Genomic DNA, 25,888 nt, shown 5'->3' on the forward strand with positions numbered 1-25,888 from the left:
TCACAAATCATTTTTCACCTCCTCCCAGAACACAACTTTCTCTCTAATAAAGGGATCACCCGGTTCCCGTACGCAATGAGTAAAAATGCTTTTAAAAATCAGGAATATTACAATGAATACCTTATGTTTCTGATCTCTTCTCATGAGGATTCGATAAACATCCGTCTCCTCCTCCTTCATGATCTTCATATCACCGACGCCCCTCTCCTTCCACTGCCGCACCCCTCCATCAAACCGGTAGAGTTTGCCACGCCCCACGAACATGGCCACCTCCTGCTCCTCCCCTGTGACGATGTACTCGTTGTCTGGGAGCTTGACGATTGGCTGGAAGTGGATGTCTCGCTCTTCCTCGGGGTTCACTTCGCCACCGACTTCAAAAAAATAATGAGATTTTATTAATTTGTATAAATTGTGATTAATAATAATAATAATAATAATATTCCGCTTTTATATAGCACCAATACATCGATACAACAAAGTGTCTAAGCGCTTTGCAGATATATTATTACCCTGGTCATCTGATTCAGGCTTACCTGCACACAATGTATGAACATTCTCCACTCCCTGGGGAGCATTCCGGCAATGAAGAGATCAAATTTATGTTTACTATGTGATATAGTCATTACACTGTTCGATGCATTCTTTCATAATTATATAAACCCTTGTGCTACAACATTGAAGTTAGAGCAGGGTTGTGTGATACACAGGCCATATTATAGTATTCACATGGGGTTCAGCAAGGCATTGGTAAAGACTCTTAACTACTAAAAAAAAAGGTTCTGGGTGTAAACTTTGCTTGGTGCTTAATACATTCTTGGGCAAAGCGTTTTACCCATATTCAGAGTAATTGTTGCTGGAGCATGTGATGTGAGAAACCATTATTGTGGCTATCATTATCATCCTTCGCTCTTGTCACCAGTTATCCACTTTCAGAACTCAACTAAAGACATACCAATTTTAGATTTCAGTTAGAATCATGGACATACATTTTTGGTAGTTTTTCAGTTTCATCAGCGCCTTTGATTAGGCAACTAGATATTGGCGCTTTATAAATTCCTGGATTGGATTGGATTGGATCATTATGATCAAAAGGTTTTAAATTTGTTTGAACCCAGTAAAACAATTCATGTATTTCTGCGGATGACTGACTCACTTGATTGAATGGTTGAGGTTGCAGCGTTGGGTTCCGACGATGCCTTGATAGCTTCAGCTAGAACAGACGAGAGGTTAGGATCACATGACCTGACTACTGGCTCCGCACTTTTAGAGTCTGGTCAGAAGAAAAAAAAGGGAAAATATACAAATAAAAAATTGGTAGATCAGCGGTCTTGTAACTGGAAGGTAGAGGTTTGAAAAAAAGTCAACGTGCTAGGGCTCTTCGGTAAAGAAAGATTTAATATTTTAATTTTTCATAGATGACTTGAAAATGAGTAGAACATTAGTACCTATGCATTGTCACACAGGATTACATCTACTATAAAGTAATCATAAATCAATAAATCAAATCAAATCAAATCATGTGGAATATAATGATTTTATGTTATATCTGATTTAACAAACAACGTATAGCTATAAAACATCTACATGTATCACCAAATTGAGTCAAATGATAGAGGAAGAGCCAAGTTGTTGTTTTATGCAGGAATGATAAAAAGAAACAAAATCATATGTTTGACAAAAATAAAGCACATAGCAGATGTCACTGGGGCCTATGTCTGCTGTCAAGAAACAAATTGTGTTTCTTGAAGACATTTGGTGACTTCATCAAAATAGGAGATAGATATGTACCTGCACCATCAGCCTTCTTTTCCTTTCCTCCATTCTTCTCCAAATCTTCTTTGGCCCTGTCAACAGCCTCCTTGAACTCTTTGGCCGTGTCTGCCGTCTTGAAGCGGACGGCTAGCTGTTCATTCTGGACCGTTCCTTCTGAAGCGTCCATTGCTGACCACACCCATGAACGGTCAGAACCAGAGTTAGGACAAAGCTCTATGTGGGAGGTGATGAAGTGGTTTGCACAGACTTTGAACACCTGATGGAGAGAATACAACAATATTTATCTGTGCACTGGACATTATAGAGTGATTATACAGATTTTCAATACTTTGTGGATAGAATACAACCATATATGTTTTCATGAAATGGACAAAGTGTTTGTGTGTGTGGGGGGGGGGGGTGGGGGGGGGGTATACATTTCCAATACTCTGTGGATAGTAATAATAGTAATAATAGTTGATTTCCCACTTAAATCAGACCATTCTTAGTTGAGATCAGAGAGGGAGGGGGGGGGGGGGTACATAGGCCACCTTCGCCTTCCTCCACCCTATCTGCTGTCTGACTCATTTAAAGAAAAGTGAGAATAATATGTGTGATGTTAAATTAAACCTTTATTGTATTCTTGCCAATTAATCTACAAGATTCTCTACAGAAGTGTATGAGAGTGGTATAAGGCAAGAATAATGTACAGTTTCTCAGCACGACATGGGCATCACCATTTTCTTGATAAAGTGACGTATATTTAAGTCGTTTATCAAGTAAATCTATTGAAATTTATGGATGGTTGCTTCCCATGTGTGTGTGTGGTGATGAAGTATTTCATTCACATGCTATCATCCTTTGTATTACAATTGTCAGAACGCAAATTGCATAAGTAAGTGCATGCGTGATGGTCTCGCCGAAATGAAATAGATATGTCAACTGCTATATTTAGTATTTCAAAATAAATGAATTATAATTGCTCCACTGTTATATATTATGCAGCAAATATAATGTTTATTTTTTCAGCTATGATTTTCCCTCATTGAAAAGTAAAAGTTTTGTTATTGAATTAAAAAATCTTTCTGAACTAAAGCTTGGTGCATGATACATGTACAATTTCGCCTGGTATGTCACACACCAAGAAAATGGCTACGCCCATGTCATGCTAAATGGCATTACATCATGCCAATAATATTTTCATTTATATATTTCTTGTACACTTTGGTAATTAGGAATAGTGTACAGTAAAGGGCAGGAATAAATCTCATTTCCCACAAAAACTACACTTATTCTATGGGGTGAGATTTCCTTTAGGACATGCAGACCACACAAAAATGTGTGTTATAAAAAGTTGAATGGCTAAGGTTACTTATTTTTTGATGAGGTCAATGTTTTTGTTCGACGGACCTGTTCTCTCCTCATAATGATCCTATAGGCAAGATCTTGAGCATTGTAGAGAACCTTGATATCTCCTACACCTCTCTCCTTCCATGCCTTCGCTTCACCATCGTAACGGTACAACTTGGCTCGGTGACTGAACTTCACTTCTTCTCCTTCCTCTCCTACAGATTAAGAATTGTTTTGTTTTAAATATGAAAAGAAAAACATACTTAAATTATAATAATTACAGATGCACTGATATAGCACAGACAATAAACAAGTTCGTGTATAATCTACTTTGCCAAAAAAACATAGTTACATTATTACCCTGGCTTTAGCCAAGCTACAGTGGTATAATTAAGGCACTCGATCTGGCATTAAAGGAATTTCTTCCTATCAGGTACCTTAATTACCTATGCCGAAAGTGACAATGTTAAGTATGTTGACAGGGATATGGGCCAAGTATACACTAAACCATGTGATCCTGGTCCATTGACTTATCCACCACAACACATAATTATCTACTTAATATTGTAAAGTGTATATATAGTCATGGTATTCTTGCCATTGCATGCACTTGCTAAAATGATCATCAATTGCCTAGTAAGTAAGTTTGGTTCTAACTAATAGGTATGTATAGTAAGCAAGTGTAACAACTCAGCATAACAACAGCTCTGAATAATTCAGATACATTCTACACAAAATAAATTCATGAAGATTTCACTATAACTTATACACTTTTGATCCATTCTCTAAATTCTGCCTTCCTGGTTTCATATCCCCCTTTCTCATAGCAAAAAAAAGAGGGAGGTATTTCTCTCGCACTTCGCAAATCCATTACACGCTTGGAGATGTGTCGGAAGGAGAAAACCCCCAAATTAGTTAAATCAGAACTGATTTTATTATTTACCATATAAATCTATGTATCTACCTATTATTGCTTAGTCCTCCAGACAAAGCAGTTATCAAAATAAAAAAGTCACAGTTGTGCATACCCCACCCCAAGACCCTGCTATACCACCTGTCACGTGCGCACCAGGCCCGCATGCAACTTCCTCTCTTAAAGCAGTCCCAGATACAACAAGGATAGGGGACGGAGGGAGGGACATAGGTAGATACATAGATTTATATAGTAAATAATAAAATCAGTTCTGATTTAACTAATTTACCACAATAAATCATATGTATCTAACCATTATTGCTTAGACCAACACAGATGAAAGCGGCGGGCATGTCCCAAACAAAAGGTTAGCAAGGGACCAGGCAAAAAGATGCCGACCCAAAAGACGCTGTAGCAAAACACTCCTCACTTGCAGGAATGTCCTTAAGATAACATGAAACGAAGGTGCTAGGCGAAAACCAGAAAGCTAATGACATGAAGCGCTACCCCACTGAAAAACCCAGGAGGTACCAAAAACCCTGGTATCTGCACGAGGACGCACACCCTCCGAGAGAGCTTCGGGACCCGCAGTTTGAACCGCCTCAACAATCCATCCAGAGATAGATCCCTTCGAGGCAGGTGAGACCTCTCCCGCGTGATAAGAAACAGCTGAACGCTATCAAGGAAAAACCAAAAACCCCATGCAGAGGGGAAAGGAGAAAACCAATCCACCTACCGACTTAAACCCAAACAAGGGCAGACAGCACATGGCGGCAAGCCAACAGCAGCACCAGGCAATCCGGGCCTAAAAGGTCTAATCGATGCCGGAGAAGCAACACCCGAGACTCAAAAATCGAACCCGAAACTGAGTCAGGCGTAACCGGGGCCGGCTCAAATGCCGGCCGAAGGAAAGGAGTAAACCTCTGTTATCACTGTTTTCTCTAGCGAGATGCCTGTAATCGCTGCCGTGAAATGTAAGGTTTTCGGACTCGCTTTGGCTTCTTGTGAAGCGTTGTAAGCGAGTCGGTGCCGGTCTCACCAGCCTTACAGCTGAAGCAGAAGCTTTAGTACGGCCGCGAAGTTCGCTTCGTCCCCCGTTTTTAGGGGTGAGAGCGGTGGAGTTCGTGGCTCTGGTTACATAGCTGGGACGGCTGGGTTTCGGCTGGGACAGGAGCTAAGAAGGCGAAAAAGAAATCTTCGCCAATGTCGGCCTTTTCCGCCACCACTCAGGCAGAGCTTCAGGGCGTTTTCACAAACGGCTACTGTTCCGCCGGGTCCAGTCCGTGTCGGGCTGCGTCCATCCACCATGCGTGGTTTTCAGTTTATTAAGGGCTGTCGCCGTGAATACAAAGACCAGACAAGCCATACTGTCTTGTCCGGAACGGCCAGCTTTGTAGGAGGCGCGGGCCTCGCAGACTAGCTGTGCGTAGTTGTTTTGCAACAATCTGTGCCGTCAGGAAATGACGCTCTAGGAGGTTTTTCTGTTCATTGAAGCCAAAGAGGCTGGCAAACGGTCAGCATCCTCACTCCTGGATTCACACTCGACAGATGCCGCTAGCAGCACATACAAGAAAACCCAAGCAAGGAGTCTTCAAGGAGAGACAAGAACTATGTTCTTACTATGGCAAAAGAGGACATGGAAGGAGTGCCCCAGCCGGCAGGTGCAATGCTCAGCTTATGACCAAAGATGCGGAAAGCGTATTTGGAAAGCGTTTGCCGCAGCAAGGACAAACCACGACATGTAAAACCTACTGCTCCCGTTGACCACAAAGGTGCTGTCTTTGATGCTTTATGTGCCATCCACACTTTGAAGCGGACATGGCCACGGGTGGACTGACCATTCCCCTTGACCACCATACAATCTCTCTGCCACATGGAAGGCCTCAGGAACCGCCACATGAGAGGTGCAGAAGGCTGGTCTGAATACACTAAACGGCTTCTGCTACTTGTCGTAGGCGATCATGTCCGTATCCAGAACCAGACGGGGCTGCATCCCTTGAAATGGGATAAGACTGGTGTTGTAGTGAAAGTCCGGCAATTTGACCAATACATCGTGCGAGTTGATGGCTCCGGGCGTTTCACCCTTCGTAATAGGAAGTTCCTGAGCAAGTAAATTCCTTTACACCTCCAAGCACCAAGGTTGACCATCGATGACGACATTGGTTTGCATCGTAACTCACTTCATCCGCCCGTTCCGCGCTCATATTCTGGGTCCACTGCACGTCCCCTCGGTCACAGCGAGGTCCCTGGACTTCCTCCGCTGACCGCGGCACCGCCCCATCCTTCAACGACCTCCGCTGGCCCCGTCACCGGCCTGTAGCATCCCTCATTGCCTACTGCACATGAGGATCCTCCTGCCCCTCCCCATCAGCATGGTCCATGACACTCCACGTTGTCGCCGTCCATTGTCTGTTGGTGCATCACCCCTTACTCCGGACGATCCATCTCCGGCCAGTAAGCCTGTCGCCGCGGTGCCCGCGATGTAGCCTTCCCAGGTTGATGGCCCCGGCCCTGCTATCCCGCTACCTGTGGCCACCTCTTCTGCCTCTCCCAGACGATCTGCTCGTTGTTCCGGCAGGCCTGCCTGGCACGCTGATTATAATATGTGACGTTTGCCCTTTGGACACCTTCACTCTTGCGTTCCTCGTTTTGCCTTTTGGCCAACTTTAACTCTTGCGTTCCTCGTTTTTGGTGTTACTTCAGTTACTTCATTTGGACCGTTGGTGTCGCGTTTGGTTTTTAATTTTCAGTCTTTGTCACCAAAGCTTCTGTGTTTCAACTTTGTGCCAAAGACTTGGGGGGAGATGGGGAAAATGGATATTGGACTAATCCATGGATTCATGTGTTATCCCTTACTTTGCAGACCGTGGACATTGTGATATCCAGCTAGTCAACCAAATGTCAGCTGGTGTAAGCAAATAGATAGGTACTTATTTACACACTATTGTCCCCACAAAGGAACAGATCAGCCGTGGCAATCCCCTCACAATTAAAGAGACGGGATGTCACGCAAAAAGTCCGCCGTGCACGTGAAAATAGTCCACATGACGCCCAAGAGCGAGCAACAGAAATAAATTCTCCAAACAAGGCAAAAACCTCCAGCTCGTCATCCCTGGAAGAGGAGAGGAAGACAACTCTGTCTAAATTCCTGAGTAGAGGCAGAGTATCAGGTAAAGAACGCTGTAGACAGCGAAGAAGGAACACTACCACCGGAGCTGGGCCAAGAAAAAAATATCAGGAAGATTCTTTCCTAAGAAAACCTCGCGTTGGAAACCAGACCCGGGGCTGAGGACAACTCGCGGCCCAAACCTCCGAGACATGGGAGACAGAGTCCTAGTCACACTGACAACTCAAAGCTGAGGTAAGACCACCACTGAGTCAAATAACTCCTCTCCCGGAAAAGCACCGAGAAAAGCGGGCGCCGTAGACACAAAGCCTAACGGAGAGCCGACTGCATGGGGTGACAATTACGCCACAGGAGCGACATCCAAGAATTCAGAAAAATAATCTGACTCTGAGGAAAAAGAGCCCAGCTCTGAGACAAAACAAGCCGGAGCATGGGTTACGTCAGGCACCGAACCACTAACGTGCCGGGTGACAAATTTGCACCGAAATTTGTGCACCTGCCAAGACAATAGCCCACGACCCGGCCGAAGCTTGGGTGCTCGAACCATTCCGCCTCTTATCACCCGCCGCAACGGGGGATGAAGGAGGCTTCTTGGCCTTGCTAGCTTTCTCAAGATTGGCACTATGGTCAGATTGACCTGGGCCGTCCCGCTTCACTGCTTCTATAGAAACTTGGGCCAAAACCCCTACGGTCAGTGTAACTGGGGCCCGCACGCTGCAATGTTTCGAGAGAAGCTTCAGCGAAACCCTTTGGTCGGTGTGACTGGGGCCTGATCGAGTGAATGCTTCGTGAGAAGCTTCAGTGAGCTTGTGACCCTGGTGTTCCACTGGGGTGAACTTAACGCACAGCGAGCTCAAACAAAAGAGCCGCACCGTTAACACACACTTTAACAACACACGAGGTATGCGCAAAGAATACCCGTAACATTCAAATAAACACACACAGTGCAAAAGCCCCGGTACACAAAAAACTGTGCCCAGGACTGAACTCAAAAAAGGAAGTTCGCTTGGCAAAAGTGAACACTAATTACGGCCAAACTAAAGTGAATGAGGGTGAAAAAACCGAACCAAAACAGGAAATGAACTGGAAATGACAGAAAGAAAGGCACCCCAAAACGCTGCTAGCTAGAGTCAAAAATTCAAAAGTTTGCGCGAGTGACTTATATGTAGTCCTTATCGATTGACTGCGAAAAAAAGAGAGGAAGTTGCATGCGGGTCGCACGTGACAGGTGGTATAGGGGGTGGGGTATGCACAACTGTGACTTTTTTATTTTGATGACTGCTTTGTCTAGAGGACTAAGCAATAATAGGTAGATACATATAAATTATTGTGGTAAATAAAATCTTCCACTCCTGGATAATCTAAATTCCTATGACTAATAATCCAACCCTGCCTCACCCCTTGCTTCAATTACAGTTACAGTTCAAAACAAAGTTGTACCAGCAAGACAAACATCTGAAAACCCAGAAAAGACAAAAAAAATATTACATTGTCCTGAATGGCTCAAAATCAGTTATTTGGAGTTAGTTTGGTGGTGTGCCTGCGGTTTCACTAACCCTGCAAAAATGTGTTTAGATACTTTTTGTTAAAAACATGGTGCACTCACCCGTCCTGACTTCATAATCTTTTGGCATCTGGAAGATGGGCTTAACGTAAACATCTTCCACATGCTCCACCTCCTTATCGAGGTCCATGCAGAAGGTGAAAGACGAACCCTGAGACTTGGCTATGTTGGTGAGGGTCAGAGCAGGTTTGCTGTTTGGTGTAGAGGATGCTGATGAGGCGTCTGCTTTTGATTCGGAATCAGAGATCGAGGACTTTGATTTGACAAGAATAAAAGAGAAGAAAAATGGTACAAAATCAGCATCAAGAAGATTACTAACTTATTAGTCATAAGAGTTTCATCTACATTGAATCTAAAACCATGACCTTTTGACCCAGAGTTATTTGGCAGGAATCAAAGAAAAGAATACTGGCATACAAATGATAGAAAAAAGATTAGTATTCAGACTGAAAGGTCCCTATATTCTACTCCTTCAGTCAAACCAGGCCCTAGCTTTATAGTCATGATTAATAAAATGAAAAAGTAGATCTCAGAAGAATTTCGTTTGTTAACTCATAGCATGCAAAGAGGCTGTATGCACGCTACCGTTATAGTGCTTTGTGCATGCGAGCTAACCATTGATTCACTGCTATGTGCGTGCAAGCACGCATTCGTAATAGCAGTTATTGTTCATGCTTAATGGACTGTGCTGTGTGTTTTGCACGCGCTCATTCATAGAATCATCACGAAAATGGCTGCGCCCATGTCATGCTAAAAGGCATTACATCATGCTAAGAATATCTTCATTTATATATCTCTTTTACACTTTGGTAAGTAATAGTTTCCAATAAAGGGCAGGAATACATCTCATTTCCCACAAAACCTACACTTATTCTATGGGGTGAGGTTTCCTTTAGGATATGCAGACCACACAGAAATGTGTGTTATAAAATGTTGAATGGCTAACATTACTTCTTTTTGATGAAGTCAATGTTTTTGTTCTAACCTGTTCTCTCCTCATGATGATCCTATAGGCACAATCTTGAGAGTTGTAGAGAACCTTGATATCATGCACACCTCTCTCCTTCCATGCCTTTGCATCACTATCGTAACGGTACAGCTTGGCTCGGTGACTGAACTTCACTTCTTCTCCTTCCTCTCCTACAGATTAAGAATTTTTTGTTTTAAATACGAAAAGAAAAACATACTTAAATTATAATAATTATAGATGCACTGATATAGCACAGCCAATGAACAAGTACATGTATAATCTACTTTGCTTAAAAAAACAAAGTTACATTATTACCCTGGCTTTAGCCAAGCTACCGTAGCAATTAAGGCACTCGATCTGGCATTAAAGGAATGTCTTCCTATCAGGTACCTTAATTACCTATGCCAAAAAACAATGTTAAGTATGTTGACAGGGATATGGGTCAAGTAAACACTAAACCATGTGATCCTGGTCCATTGACTTATATCCACCACAACACATAATTATCTACTCAATATTGTAAAGTGTATAGTCATGGTATTCTTGCCATTGCACTTGCTAAAATGATGCAATTGCCTAGTACGTTACTTTAGTTATAACTATATGTAGGGCCTATAGTAAGCAAGTACAACAACTTAGCATAACAAGAGCTCTGAATAATTCAGATACATTCTACACAAAATAAATTCATGAAGATTTCACTATAACTGATACACTTTTGATCCATTCTCTAAATTCTGCCTTCCTGGTTTCATAACCCTCTTCTTCAGAGCAAAAAAAAGGGAGGTATCACTCTCGCACTTCGCAAATCCATTACACGCTTGGAGATGTGTCTGAAGGAGAAAACTCAAAGATAAAATCTTCCACTCTTGGATAATCTAAATTCCTATGACTAATAATCGAACCCCCACCTCACCCATTGCTTCAATTACAGTGAAAGTTCAAAACAAAGTTGTACCAGCAAGACAAACATCTGAAAACCCAGAAAAGACCAAAAAAATATTACATTGTCCTGAATGGCTCAAAATCAGTTATTTGGAGTTGGTTTGGTGGTGTGCCTGTGGTTTCACTAACCCTGCAAAAATGTGTTTAGATACTTTTTGTTAAAAACATGGTGCACTCACCCGTCCTGATGACTTCATAATCTTCTGGCATCTGGAAGATGGGCTTAAAGTTAACATCTTCCACTTGCTCCACCTTCTCATCGAGGTCCATGCAGAAGGTGAAAGATAAACCCTGAGACTTGGCTATGTCGGTGATGGTCAGAGCAGGTTTGCTTGGTGTAGAGGATGCTAATGAGGCGTCTGCTTTGGACTCAGAATCAGAGATCGAGGACTTTGATTTGACAAGAATAAAAGAGAAGAAAAATGGTACAAAATCAGCATCAAGAAGATTACTAACTTATTAGTCAAAAGAGGTTTATCTACATTGAATCTAAAGCCTTTAGAGTGACCAAGAGTTATTTGGCAGGAATCAAAGAAAAAATTACTGGCATACAAATGATAGAAAAAAGATTAGTATTCAGACCGAAAGGTCCCTATATTCTACTCGTTCAGTCAAACCAGGCCCTAGCTTTATAGTCATGATTAATAAAATGAAAAAGTAGATCTCAGAATAATTTCGTTTGTTAACTCATAGCATGCCATGAGGCTGCATGCACGTTACCGTTACAGTGTTTTGTGCATGCGAGCTATATGATTCACTGCCATGTGCGTGCAAGCACGCATTCGTAATAGCAGTTATTGTTCATGCTTATTGGACTGTGCTGTGTGTTTCGCACACGCTATATATTCATAGAACCATCGCGTGAATCAGATTATCTCAGATTATTAGGCCGGGGCTTGGCACAATGGGGATTAATTAGGCCTGTGGCATGATAAGATTTCAAACAAAGTCTATCGTAAGCCTAGCGCAAGTTTAAATTTTAGTTGAATACGAGCTCAAGAATTTTAACATCACTGAAACTGAGCCCAAGGCCCTAAAGTGACTGGGGCAAGTTTGGCAAGAATCAATGAAAAGAAATTCGGAAAATAATTGGTAGATAGCAAATTCAACTCAAATTTCAACAAATTTTTTGAAATACATGTAAATTAGCTGTATAGAATTCAATCTGCAAGAATTCATACCGCTTTAAAAAAACTAAAAAAAACTTGTGGGTTAAGTTATACTTATCTTCTTTCTACCTGTTATAAAAGTGTATTGTCATTGTGTATTTGGCAAATTTGCCTATTAAAAACAAAACAATTAGCCACATGCAGTGTTAAGCATTCATCAGACCAATGACTCATATGTAAATATTCAAGTCTGATATAGTAAAAACAATCTTACAATCTTACAATCTTACAATCTTACTTCATATACTATCATTTGATGATGTACACTTATGGGCACCTGTATGTTATGGTTGTGATAATACACTCACGTTGAGGGCACTCGAGAATGGGTACCCTTCCTTGGTTTCACCTGCATCTGGTTTAGCTGAAGGAAAAATGATGGAGAATCCTGAATCAGCCTTGGATTTGTCCTTGCCACCAAAGGAGAACTGAGGTTTGTGTTTACCAAAGGTGAACCATGGGTTCCCTTCCTTGGTTTCCCCCGCATCTGGTTGACCGAAGGCGAACCCTGCATCAGACTTGGATTTGTCGTTGCTACCAAAGAAGAACGTAGGCACGTATTTACCAAAGGTGAACTTGTCCGTGACCAAGGTACCACCTAGAGCGGTTGCACCGGTAGAAGTTGATGGTGCTGCCTCATTGCTATCGGCTGCACAAAACGTGAAGCCTGTTGAAAGTGCCTTGATGGCACTATCATTCTCCTTAGGCTTATGGGTGTCATCTTTTTTGGCGTCAAAGACTAATCCTGTGAAAGGTGTCGACTGAGATGAGAGGCTGGATCCTGCAGGAACCTTGAATGCTACACTTGAGGATGCAGCACCGTCAGTTGTTGTTAAGTCCAGGGTGGAACTTTTCGAGGCAGAAGAGTTTCCAGACAAGCTAAACCCAGCAGGTACCTTGAAGGCGACACCACTACCAGTGGTACTTCCAGCGGTCGGAGAACTTTCAAAGCCAAGTCCAGTACGTGCACCGCTTGGCTTGGATCCTAAGGTTAACCCCAATGGAGAAGCAAAAGCACCACCGACGGCGCCTGTACTGGTACTAGCGCCGGTAGGTTGTTTGGGATCCGTACCTGGCTTTGGAGCAGTACATGCAGTGCAGGCAGAAGACTTAGCTACATTGTTAGTGTAACAGGCGTCGCAGTCCCATGACTCAGGCTTATCGGCAAACTTTGCTGCAAGTGCAGAACTTGTGCTAGGAGCACCGGCATCGGCACCCTTAGCACCAGAGGTAGGCACTGCCTTGGGTGCAGTACAGACAACGCAGGCAGGAGACTCAGCTGCATTGTTAGAGTAACAGGCATCACAGTCCCATGAACCATATTCATTGGTAAGCTTTGCTTTCAGGCTGGCTGATGACTGTGAAAAAAAGAAAAACAATCAACAACAAACAAATTTAGTGGTAGTAACACCTACATGTACATCATATATATCATGCACATATCCTAGGGGATTGCCAAGTTGCAAAAAAGATCTGCAGCAGATCTGCCACAGATCTGCTGCAGGAGTATGCGGCAGGCACATTTCTTTGCTATCCATTGACAGGTTCTCAGAATATAAATTGTGATCACAAGCTATTTTTGCATACATAATGAGCCCTGTGAACTTTTACCTTTTGACCCCAAGATCTTAAATCAGTTCAATGCCTCTGCAAGATACATACATGACCCAAGTTTGGCGGGAATCCATCAATTGGTTCAAGCACAAAGTGGTGCCTTCAACTGCACCTCTGCGTTGGTTTTTGAAGACAGACCTGGCGTGCTGCCTGCGATAAAGGATTCCATTGTATTTCTTGTCTTTCTAAATATGGCCATGGTCTTCAATGTTCACCCTGCAATGATACTTTTCAAGTGGACATTTATGCTGCTGTGAAAGGAGTGAGATAATCGCTTTATAGTATGTTTTCATATTCATTAGAATGAATGCAATGTTTACTTCTATAAATCAATACTCTGTGATTCAAACTTTATGATTCTGAACAGATTCATAGTTTTTTAGCTATTAAGGTCTTACCTGTATCTTTGGCTGAGCTGCTGCAGGGTGGAGAGTGGCCTTTGAAGATGCTGCAGGCTTGAAGACACCTGCTGTTGAAGGAGCAGATGTGGAGAAGCCATTGAATGGGGATGCATCAGAACGAGTGGTGGCTGGCTTGGCTGAAGAGGGCAGCGGTTTGACAGTGCTTGGTGAGAAGGAGAAACTGCCGAAGGCTGGACTTGGTTTGGAGGTGGCAGAAGCAGGGCATGGAGTAAATCCTGTGAACTTTTGTAGAGAATAGAGGAACGAAAGCATACATCATAATAGGAGGAAGTACAACTCCCATTGCTATTTCAGTCATGAGGATGACATCACACAAATATCTAGAAATTCACAAATTCTTATGCTCTGGCAAAAAAAAAGAAGAGAGTTTTGTGCATATGTAATGACATTTTGTAAAGGAAAAAGTAAGTTTAAACTAGTGGGGCTGGAGCAATCAAAACCTTTTATCAGCAAAATAACTTTAGATGGTAAACAGCAACTTGCTAAAAAATGTCTGGGTACATGGATGCCAGAAAAAAATGGGTTTTGAGAACCGGTCCATAGTAAAATCATGAATTATGACAGATTGGTACCAAGAAATAGAAGGGTTCTATTCTGTTTCTTGTCTTTCAAAATATGGCCTGAGTCTTCACTTTTCACCTGCAATAATACATATCAAGTTGCCATTGATGTTGTTGCAAAACTGTTGAGATAATCACTTTGTTTTCATATTCATTAGAATGAAGGCAATTTTTATTTCTATAAATCAATACTCCACGATTCAAACTTTATGATTCTAACCAGAATCATAGTATTGAGAAAGGTCTTACCCGTATCTTTGGCCGAGCTGCTGCAGAAGTAGGAAGGAGTGAAGCAGGGGAACCCCCTCCATTAACAGCAGTAGCTGCCATTTTAGCCAGCCTCTGTCTGTCAGTAGTTTTCTGTGGCTGGAGACTCACTTTGCTTGGTTCTCCTGCTGCACCTAGGGGTTTGGTTGGTGTCCCTGCAAAGGAGCTCAGGCCCGGTGTGGTCACGGGCAGAGTCACATTCTTGACGCCCCTCTCAGGGGTGCTGACGAAGCCCCTTTTGGGTACCTGGGCGGGGGCTGCAGGGGTAGGTCTGGCTGCGGCAGAGGGGGATGGGGAGCCTGGTAAGAAAATGGCCGGGGGACAACACCATGAGACTTGGATGGCATTCCACTGGCTACAGCCAGGGTTATATGTGTAAAGCGCTATGAGCGTAAGAGCCTGGCGGATACCGGCACTGTATAAATATTATTATTACAATTACATTATTTCTGTACACACATCCTGGGATTCCTTTATAACAAGAAAACAAATTTTGATCAAATTTCACAAACCTTCACCCTCTGACTTTAAGGATACAGACTTGGGTGTGTCTGCTTCTTTGGGCGATGCAGCCTCCTTGGCCAGAGGACTCTGTCCCGGCTTCCTGGAGGACAGTACCGTCTGATCAGCCTGTGGAGAGCCGGCAAACCCTTTCGGAGAGGCAAAGAACCCTGGATACACCAGTGATGCGGACCTTGCTTCTTGGCTAGGGTTAGGTTTGCCGAAGACCACTGGCGATCTTGCTGCTGCAACTGCAGGCTGGAGAGTGGCCTTTGAAGGTCCTACAGGCTTGAAGACACCCGCTGTTGATAAGGTGGACGTTAACGGAGCAGACGTGGTGGTAGACATGCCGAAGGAGAAGCTAGTGAATAAGGATGCAGAGGAGGAAGTGGTGGCTGGCTGGGCTATAGAGGGCGCTGGTTTGACAGTGCTTGGCGAGAAGGAGCAACTGCCGAAGGCTGGACTTGGTTTGGAGGTGGAAGAAGCAGGGCATGGAGTAAATCCTGTGAGCTTTTGTAGAGAATAGAGGAACGAAAGCATACATCATAATAGGAGGAAGTACAACTCCCATTGCTATTTCATTCATTGTTTCTTGTCTTTCAAAATATGGCCTGAGTCTTCACTTTTCACCTGCAATAATACATATCACGTTGACATTGATGTTGTTGCAAAACTGGTGAGATAATCACTTTGTTTTCATATTCATTAGAATGAAGGCAATTTTTATTTCTATAAATCAATACTCCACGACTCAAACTTTATGATTCTAACCAGAATCATAGTTTTGAGAAAGGTCTTACCCGTATCTTTGGCCGAGCTGCTGCAGAAGTAGGAAGGAGTGAAGCAGGGGAACCCCCTCCATTAACAGCAGTAGCTGCCATTTTAGCCAGCCTCTGTCTGTCAGTAGTTTTCTGTGGCTGGAGACTCACTTTGCTTGGTTCTCCTGCTGCACCCAGGGGTTTGGTTGGTGTCCCTGCAAAGGAGCTCAGGCCCGGTGTGGTCACGGGCGGAGTCACATTCTTGACACCCCTCTCAGGGGTGCTGACGATGCCCCTTTTGGGTACCTGGGCGGGGGCTGCAGGGGTAGGTCTGGCTGCGGCAGAGGGGGATGGGGAGCCTGGTGAGAAAATGGCCGGGGAGACAACACCATGAGACTTGGATGGCATTCCACTGGCTACAGCCAGGGTTATATGTGTAAAGCGCTATGAGCGTAAGAGCCTGGCGGATACCGGCACTGTATAAATATTATTATTACAATTACATTATTTCTGTACACACATCCTGGGATTCCTTTATAACAAGAAAACAAATTTTGATCAAATTTCACAAACCTTCACCCTCTGACTTTAAGGATACAGACTTGGGTGTGTCTGCCTCTTTGGGCGATGCAGCCTCCTTGGCCAGAGGACTCTGTCCCGGCTTCCTGGAGGACAGTACCGTCTGATCAGCCTGTGGAGAGCCGGCAAACCCTTTCGGAGAGGCAAAGAACCCTGGATACACCAGTGATGCGGACCTTGCTTCTTGGCTAGGGTTAGGCTTGCCGAAGACCACTGACGATCTTGCTGCTGCAGCTGCAGGCTGGAGAGTGGCCTTTGAAGGTCCTACAGGCTTGAAGACACCCGCTGATGATAAGGTGGACGTTAACGGAGCAGACGTGGTGGTAGACATGCCGAAGGAGAAGCTAGTGAATGAGGATGCAGAGGAGGGAGTGGTGGCTGGCTGGGCTATAGAGGGCGCTGGTTTGACAGTGCTTGGCGAGAATGAGAAGCTGCCGAAGGTTGGACTTGGTTTTGAGGTGGCAGAAGCGGGGCTGGGAGCAAATCCTGTGAACTATTGTTGAGAGTGGAGAAAAGAACGCAGGGAATCAAAATCAATACAGCATAAAGGGGGAAATTACAACTCCCTGCTGCTATTTCAGTCATTAGGAAGATACATACAGATCTAGAAATTGAAAAATTTCTATCCTCTGGCAAATTTTTGCTTGTTTATAGTTTTGCTTCACTGAAAACATATGTCCTATTCCTTGGTAAGAAGTGAAAAAGGCCTGTTTCAAGGCACATGAGTACATGTGTACACATCTGATAAGTTTTGTGCACACGTAATGAATATCAAAGCAATAAGTTAGTAAATAGGAACTTGTCTGGAAAAATTGTCTGGGTACATGGATGCCCCCCCCCCCCCCAAAAAAAAAGGGCTTCGAAAACCGACCCAAAGTGAAATTATGAACCATGACAGACTGGTACCAAGAATAAAGAAATAGAAGGGTTCTATTCTATTTCTTGTATTTAAAAAAATGACCAGGGTCTTCAATGTTCGCACTGTAATGATACTTATCAAGCTGACATTGATGTTGTTGTGAAAGGAGTGAGATAATCATTCTGTTTTCATATATTTATTGGAATGAAAGTAATATTTACTTCTATAAATCTATGATTAAAACTGTATGATTCAGAACAGATTCCTAGTTATGAGCAAGGTCTTACCTGTGTCTTTGGCTGAGGTTGTGCAGAAGTATGAAGTGAAGCAGGGGAAGGGGAACCCCCTCCCGTAGCAGCAGCAACTGCCATTATAGTCAGCCTCTGTCTGTCAGTCATATTCTGATTAGCAATCCCCAGTGGCTGGAGGCTCGCTTTGCTTGGTTCTCCTCCTGTGCCCAGTGGTTTGGTTGGTGTCCCTGCAAAGGGGCTCAGGCCCGGTGAGGCCACCACGGGTGGAGTCACGTTTTCGATGCCCCTTTCAGGGGTGCTGACGAAACCCCTGTTGGGTACCTGGGCGGGGGCTGCAGGGGTAGGTCTGGCTGCAGCCGAGGGGGATGGAGAGCCTGGTGAGAACATGGCCGGGGGGACAACACCATGAGACTTGGATGGCATTCCACTGGTGATTGAACCACCTGATAATAAGAAGAATGGACCCAGGTTCAAGACGTTTCTCAAAAAAATGTGTTTCAGGTCTACATTCTACGAGAATATGTTAGTCCACATGGCATTACATCTTCAAAATTGTATTCCTGAGGTTGACCAAACTTAATCACTGCAAAGGACATCATTAATAAATTTGTCACTTGAAACAGACAAAAAAGTCTTTTAAGTTTCACGTTATTAGCGTAAGCGTAGCATCCTCTCGCAGGGTACAAATGGCCTATATACGTCAGAACAAGTTACCTCCATTGGACTATACTATCATATTACTAGGCAAGGAAATTAACCACATTTATATATAATTAGTGTTTTTGCATATTTATTGAGCTATGACCTTTCACCTTTGACCTACATACTCACAAATCGAACTTAGGCTGTACATGTATTTTTTATACCATGTACCTCCATATTAAATTTCATAGAAATTCGTGAAACATTACTCAAGTTATCGAATGGAAACCAGATTCGCATATTTAATGAGCTATGAACTTTGACCTAGATACTCCGAAATCAAACTTAGGCTGTGTTTTGATACCATGAACCTTCCCCAATAAACAAAATCACATGAAAATCACGTCAATATCAACTTATAACTTATTTTTCACACCTAAATATCGCAGATTCACAGCTTAGATTAGTAATCAGTTTTAGCCACGTGATCATCACCAAGAAAGTTATGGTAACTTTGAAACCATTTAAAAAGGTGTTTTTAGACACCTAATAATGACTAATTTTTCACCCCTAAAAATCACAGATGCCCAGCTTAGATTAATAATCCATTTGAGTCACAAGATCATTACCGCGGAACTTATGGCAACCTTGGCTACCATTTAAAAAGGTGTTTTAAGGCAACTCATAATTACTTATTTTTCACACCTAAATATCACGTATTCACAGCTTAGATTAGTAATCAGCTTGAGCCACGTGATCATCACCAAGAAAGTTATGGTACTTTCAAACCATTCAAAAGAGGTGTGTAAGACACCTCAAAATTACTAATTTAATACAACTAGAGATTCACGGATAGAACAATAAGACGATTAGCCGGTGTAAGTAACATGATTATTACCATCAACCTTGGATAACCTGTGAAACCAATTGATAAGGGTGCTTAAAAGACCAAATAATTACTTATTTATCACCACCATCGGTTAACGGATAAAAAACTTGTTGCTTGGTCAAGTGGTTATTTGGTCATAAACACTTGATTTACAGAGGTAAGTGGAATCACGTTACTCCAGTCGCATGATAAATTGGTTGTTTTTAGGTTAGATGAAAACGTAAACAGGAGTACTTTTTTTGTTTAAATGAAGGCACGTGTTGATAATGTTTAAATCTAGTTAAAAAGGCACCATACTTTAAAATCACTTAAAATACACTCCCAAAAGAGGTTATTTTTTAGTGTTCTGTTTATTAGGTCATATCAAATTTCATTAAAATCCGTCAAACAATACTAAAGTTATGGATCAGAAACCAGATTTGCATATTTAATGAGTTATGACCTTTGACCTACATACTCGGAAATTGAACTTAGGCTGTGTTTTGATACCGTGTACATTCATATCAAATTTCATTAAAATCCGTCAAAGAATACTAAAGTTATCGATTGGAAACCAGATTCAAATATGGTATTTAATGAGCTATCACCTTTGACCTGCGTACTCCAAAATTGAACTTAGCCTGTGTTTTGATAACATGTACCTTCATATCAAATTTCATTTAAATCCGTCAAACATTACTAAAGTTATTGATTGAAAACCAGATATGTATTTTCTCGCATATTTAATGAGCTATGACCTTTGACCTTTGACCTACTTACTCCAAAATCAAACTTAACCTGTGTTTTGATAACATGAACCTTCATAACAAATTTCATTAAAATCCGTCAAACATTACTAAAGTTATCGATCGGAAACCAGATGTGTATTTTTTCGCATATTTAATGAGCTATGACCTTCGACCTTTGAACTTCGTTCTCCGAAATCGAACTCAGTCTGCATCTTTGATATCATGTACCTTCATTTCAAATTTCATTGAAATCTGATCGATCGGAAACCAATTTAGTTGAATATAAAGACCACTCAAGGGTGCACAAGAAAATTGGTCTCTATAAGCAGGTGGTCTTTATGTACAAGTTCCTCTAGTACGTCAGGTTTCTATCAGAAAAGATTGTCAATTACATACAGGTGGGTCACTAAAGCAGGTTTCACTGTATATATATATATACCCATTTTGTGGGCCCACAAAAAAAATCCCACAAAATCCCACAAAAAAATCTCACAAAATCCCACAAAAAATCCAAAATCCCACAAAATCCCACAAAATCTCACAAAATCCCACAAAAATCTCGCTGCAGAATATAACTAGGAGGAATTTTTGCAAACAGAAACAGGGAGAAAAAACACCAGCAGGAACTTACTTTGTCTGGAAGCCAGCGGATGTTGAGGCTGCTGAGGAGGTTGCTGGGGTGCTTGCTGGGGAGCTTGCTGGGGCAGCTGAGGGGATGAAGTGGCTTGGGGGGCTGGCGATGGGGTCCAACCAGTCACACCCTGGTTGGCTGGTGTGGTACGAGCTGGTATGGAAGGGGCTGGTGCAGTGGGGGCCTGGTTGTGAGCTTCGGCTTGTTGAAGTTTGATCTCTTGAAGGTCCTTCTGTGGATTTGAAATCATATGGTATGGTGAAAAGGGGTCGTTTAGCGTGGCACAAGCAGATGTGGCGTGAGTTGGTGCAGCGGAGCCTGGTGCAGAGGGGGCTGTTAAAGAAGGGGCTGGTGCCATGGCCGGGGGCCTGGTGGTGAGCCTTAATTGGCTTGTTGAAGCTTGATCTCTTCAAGGCCTTTCTATGGATTTGAAATCATATGGAAGGGTGGTTTTGTGGTCAAGTGGATAAGTAATATTTCGACTTTAGATAGGTAGGTATAGGTCAAAGTGTAAAACGTACTTCTCTGTTTACTTCCTGTTTACTTTCTGTCCCGTTTGCAGGCCCCCAAAAATGAAAAGGTTAAATTCCAACGGCATTTGAAAGACAACACTAATTTAGAACTTCCATTAAAACGAAAAGGGCTTGAAAATGGCTTTAAGTGGGAAAATAACAACCATTAGTTGTTGAATCGACATAAGTGATTGCTTCTTCTTCTTCTTGATTTTATTTTATTTGGCAATCAGTCTCAGCTAATTATTTTAGCCACACACTATTTTATGAATTATTTACCTAAGCAATAGTCTGATTTTCAGACCCTTTTGCCGAATGATCGTTCCTTTTGTGCTGCACAAAGATTCAATCAGTTTAATTTTGGCCATTACAAGTAGTGGGCTATTGATGCAGACCAATGCTCATGTACCCTTTACAGCTCATTTCGTCGCTGTTTTCACAAAGTGACGGTAGTGAAAAAAAATTGCATTCACTTTGCGTTACGATTTTCCTCACTACCGTCACTTCGTGAAAACAAGGACGATTTTATGTAATTATTACCAAAGAAAAAAAAAGGTCAGTGAGTCACTCAATAGTGTCTGACATTGAAGTCTAGAATGTAAACGGGTTTCCTTGCATTATTTGAATACTAAATTTCCATAATTCCTGCAAAGTTCTACAGAATATTCGGCTGCAAAAGGGATATAGTATCTTTAAGATTGGTGTTGTTTAAGTGCCATTTATTTGTGCGTATGTGCGTTATTGAATAAACTTTTTATCAAATGTTTAGCGATGTGGTGATTCTTGCAGTCAGGAGAAAGGTGACTTCAAAAGCTGGTCCACAAATATTAACAATTACGAGCATTGTTTAATAAACCAGGTATCAAATGCTAAAGCAACATGGTGAAACTTACGGTGAGTTGAAGGACTTGTTCCGTGAGCTCAGCGTAAGATCTCTTGAGTTCAGCGTTTGATTCAATGATCTTATCTTCTCTCTTTATCAATCTTTGATTCTGCTCAAGTAGATGTGAGTGAGACAGTTTCAGGGCTGCCAGATAACAACGGCTCGGGACAGGACACAGCTAGGATGTGGAAGAAGTAAGGAATATTGATTTTTTAAATAAAAATTGGTTCTTTTCCACTGGAATATTTGTAGGGACATGTGATATAGATACAGGTAACATCACAAAGCTTTCTGCTAGAATTACCGGCTTGTATGACATAACATGAACAGAACTGTTACAGAATAATCATAGAATTTTCATCTGTTTTACATTTAAGTCCTGTATTTCAACTCCAGCACCGACTTGCATGTTTGGGGTTAAATGCTCCATCAATACCTTAAATTGCAATCCGTTTAATAAGCCCTCAAAATCACTAACTTTAAGCCTTTGTTTCAATTTATCTTCTTCCAACGTATGCACCTGATAACTCTCCTCAGAATTAGATCAAAACTTCAACACTTATTATCAAAACAAGTGTAGAACAAATATTTTGGTTAAACTCATACTGCCATATGTTTAAACATGGAGATCTTACATAAACATAAGCATACATGTAACATCTATCCTATGTTAAAAATTAGAGGAGACATAGTTAAGATTAACCATAAGAATAAGCTCTGCATGAATAAGAAAGTCTAGTCGTTATCTCACATTAATAGATTGTAAGAATGCATGCACTATTGGGAATTACTTCAGTGCTTTTTTTTAACTGTTCAGCATACTGAGACTAAGATATAGTTCTCTCTTTATGAACTCCCTGTGTGGGGAGTATCCTCACGTGAGATTGTCCCGAGGTGAAACTGAGTGTGCTTTGAGTCATGAAGATATCATGATACATAGAATTCTTGTTTTTCATCTTACTTGTTCAGGGTGCTGAGACTGTGGCAGGGTCCTGTTCTCTCTCTGCATCACATCCGTGAATAGCCATTTGTAGCCATGTAAGGGCCTCTTACGGCGGGAGCTTCTGGTGGTCTCTACAATGAAGGAGCTGTGTCTGATGGAAGAAAGGTTGGAGATGTCTGGATTGTTGTTGGCCTCCAGGGTGGATATCTGCCCCATGATGGAGGCCTGCTCCGCCTCGATTTCCTCCAGGAGAGTCAGGACTATCTCATGGAGCGGCTGGAGATGGAGAAAAGGAGATGAACAAGGATACAAGAATGAGAAGAGAGAAGAAAGGAGTAAAACAGAAGTAAAAACTAGATGGAATTTTGACTGCGCGCAGTCGAAAATGATGCCTCCGCCATAGAGCAATTTAAATAATAGTGAGGTCTCTTGCTTTGCGCAATTTCTCAAGACGCGTGCCAAATTTCGAGGCAATCGGCCCCTCCCCCCCCCCCCCCCCCAGTCAGGGAGGTGCTCAAAATAGCCCAGTTAAGTACGGGTTAAGTAACGGAACATATTTCAAGTGGTTCTTGACATATCATGACAAGTCCTATACATGTAGTCTGAAATTTTCAAGTTGACCTCTATGACCTTTGACATACATGTACTCCAAAATCTAATCTGATCGTTTTCCTATGGTGATATATATACTATCCTTAAGTTTGAAGTTTAAATCTCCAGTGGTTCTTGAGATATTATGATAACAATCTCAATGTATGGAATTTCATAAGTTGACCTCTGTGACCCTTGACCTTTGACCTACGTGCTCCAAAATCTAATCAGATCGTCTTCCTATGGTGATACATACTATCCTTAAGTTTGAAGTTTAAATCTCAAATGGTTCTTGAGATATCATGATAACAATCTCAATGTATGGAATTTCATAAGTTGACCTCTGTGACCCTTGACCTTTGACCTACGTGCTCCAAAATCTAATCAGATTGTTTTCCTATAGTGATACACACTATCACTAAGTTTGAAGTTTAAATCTCCAGTGGTTCTTGAGATATCATGATAACAATCTCAATGTATGGAATTTCATAAGTTGACCTCTGTGACCCTTGACCTTTGACATACGTGCTCCAAAATCTAATCAGATTGTTTTCCTATAGTGATACACACTATCACTAAGTTTGAAGTTTAAATCTCCAGTGGTTCTTGAGATATCATGATAACAATCTCAATGTATGGAATTTCATAAGTTGACCTCTGTGACCCTTGACCTTTGACATACGTGCTCCAAAATCTAATCAGATCGTCTTCCTATGGTGATACATACTATCCTTAAGTTTGAAGTTTAAATCTCAAATGGTTCTTGAGATATCGCGCTAACAAACTCAATACAAGGAATTTCATAAGTTGACCTCTGTGACCTGTGACCTTTGACCTACGTACTCCAAAATCTAATCAGATCGTCTTCCTATGGTGATAAATACTATTCCCGAGTCTTAAGTTTAAATCTTAAATGGTTCTTGAGATATTGTGATAACGGTCAAACGGGACGGACGTACGGACGGACGGACGGACGTACGGATGGACGGACGTACGGACGGACGGACGTACGGACGGACAACCCGAAAACATGATGCCTCCGGCACCACCTTCGGTGGCGGAGGCATAAAAAGGAGTAAAAAAAAAAAGGAGTAAAAAAGGAGTGAAAAAGGAGAAAAGAAGGAGGAATGGTGAATGTGACTTCTGCTCTCTATAAATATATTATTGTTGATGTTGTTGTTTTGGGTGTTTTTGTTGTTGATGTTATTATTATGGTAATGATTAAGATGATGAAGATTATGATTATGCTGATGATAATGATTATCATAATTATTATCATTATAATAATATGAGCATTTTGACACTCACATTCGTTTGTTCCATAGCTATGCTCTCCATTGTAAGGAAGAGAGTGTGTTTGGACTGGTCCAAGAAATCTCCTTGCTTCTCCAGTGTGTCTACTGTGATCTCATCAAGTGGTTTACCCTCTGTCTCCATAGATGCCAACACATGGAGCATCTACATCAAATCCAAAGCAAAGACAAAAATTTGCATTTTGATAAGTTTGAAGAGTTTGAGTTTGAGTTTGAAGTTTATTATTATCCAAACAAAAAGTACATTAATATTACAATCAAATGTGAATGGCTATTAAACGTTGAAAGGATAAATTTTATTGCATTGACGACTTTTGTCAATGTCTTGTTCTGAATTCTTCTTATTCTTCTTCTTCTTCCCCAAAATCCCATTCGTTTTGCATGTAGCGCTTGTGATCCCTATCTAGGTCCCTTCCTTTATCCCGATTCCTTTCAAATTTCACAGTCATAGTCTCTAGCATCCTATCCTATCAAGGTCCAAAAACACTCTTGCGTGACTGTCCAAGTGCCGTTTTGTCTTTTCAGGCCGATTTTGAAGCCTTTCTTTAATTCTGCCTACCGTACCTATCTACACTCTTCTAGATGCTACATACTTCTAATTAATTGATTTGGATAGTCCCGAGAGAAGCTCTTTCTTCTGTTAAGTGAAAACATTGGTGTCAATGCATATGCACATTGTTCTAATGCGATTGCAGTTCTAGTTATTATACTGGTGCCATATTTGTATGATTTCCAAAAATAATTGTTTTGAAATATGAATGGTAAGAAACATGCAAAGGGGATAGGGCCAAACACTCAGTTTTCATCTGTTGACATATGTTTCAATTCCTTTTAAAATACAAACTTGGTCAACATTTTTTAAATTGAATAATGTTAAAAATGATGAAAATGCAAACATACCATTGCTTTCGCAAAGAGAGCGTTTGGTGTTTTTGCCCTGGCCAAGTATGATAGCGCCACAAGGTGTTGACCTTTCTCGAAGAGGGATTGCGCGATCACTACAGCGCCCTCCTCCAGCAACTCAGCAACGTTACTATCCTGCAGAAAAAAAATGGGTAATTATGAAATCATAGTACATCTAGGGAATCACTGGACACCGAATGAAGTTTAGTGGTAAAGGTTTGGAATAGACCTTAGTTATATTGCACCTGGTAT

General features: G+C 41.8%; 1 protein-coding gene across 1 annotated transcript; it reads right to left on the reverse strand.

The window, feature by feature from the left end:
• On the reverse strand, window positions 1–25,888 carry LOC105441756 (mucin-5AC-like). Its single transcript, XM_030981379.1, has 18 exons — window positions 25,634–25,888; window positions 22,848–23,105; window positions 21,897–22,064; window positions 20,492–20,723; window positions 17,638–18,044; window positions 16,486–16,984; window positions 15,955–16,271; window positions 15,166–15,664; window positions 14,636–14,952; window positions 13,803–14,048; window positions 12,099–13,148; window positions 10,801–11,011; window positions 9,692–9,846; window positions 8,749–8,959; window positions 3,163–3,317; window positions 1,789–2,029; window positions 1,154–1,270; window positions 1–371 (listed from the first exon to the last, which is right to left on the reverse strand). Exons 1-18 carry the CDS (start codon window positions 25,634–25,636, stop codon window positions 1–3), a joined length of 5,457 nt encoding a protein of 1,818 aa, XP_030837239.1. The 5' UTR covers window positions 25,637–25,888.

Source organism: Strongylocentrotus purpuratus, unplaced genomic scaffold (assembly GCF_000002235.5).
Source record: "Strongylocentrotus purpuratus isolate Spur 01 unplaced genomic scaffold, Spur_5.0 spur5_scaffold_12, whole genome shotgun sequence".
Classification (NCBI taxonomy): Eukaryota; Metazoa; Echinodermata; class Echinoidea; order Camarodonta; family Strongylocentrotidae; genus Strongylocentrotus; species Strongylocentrotus purpuratus.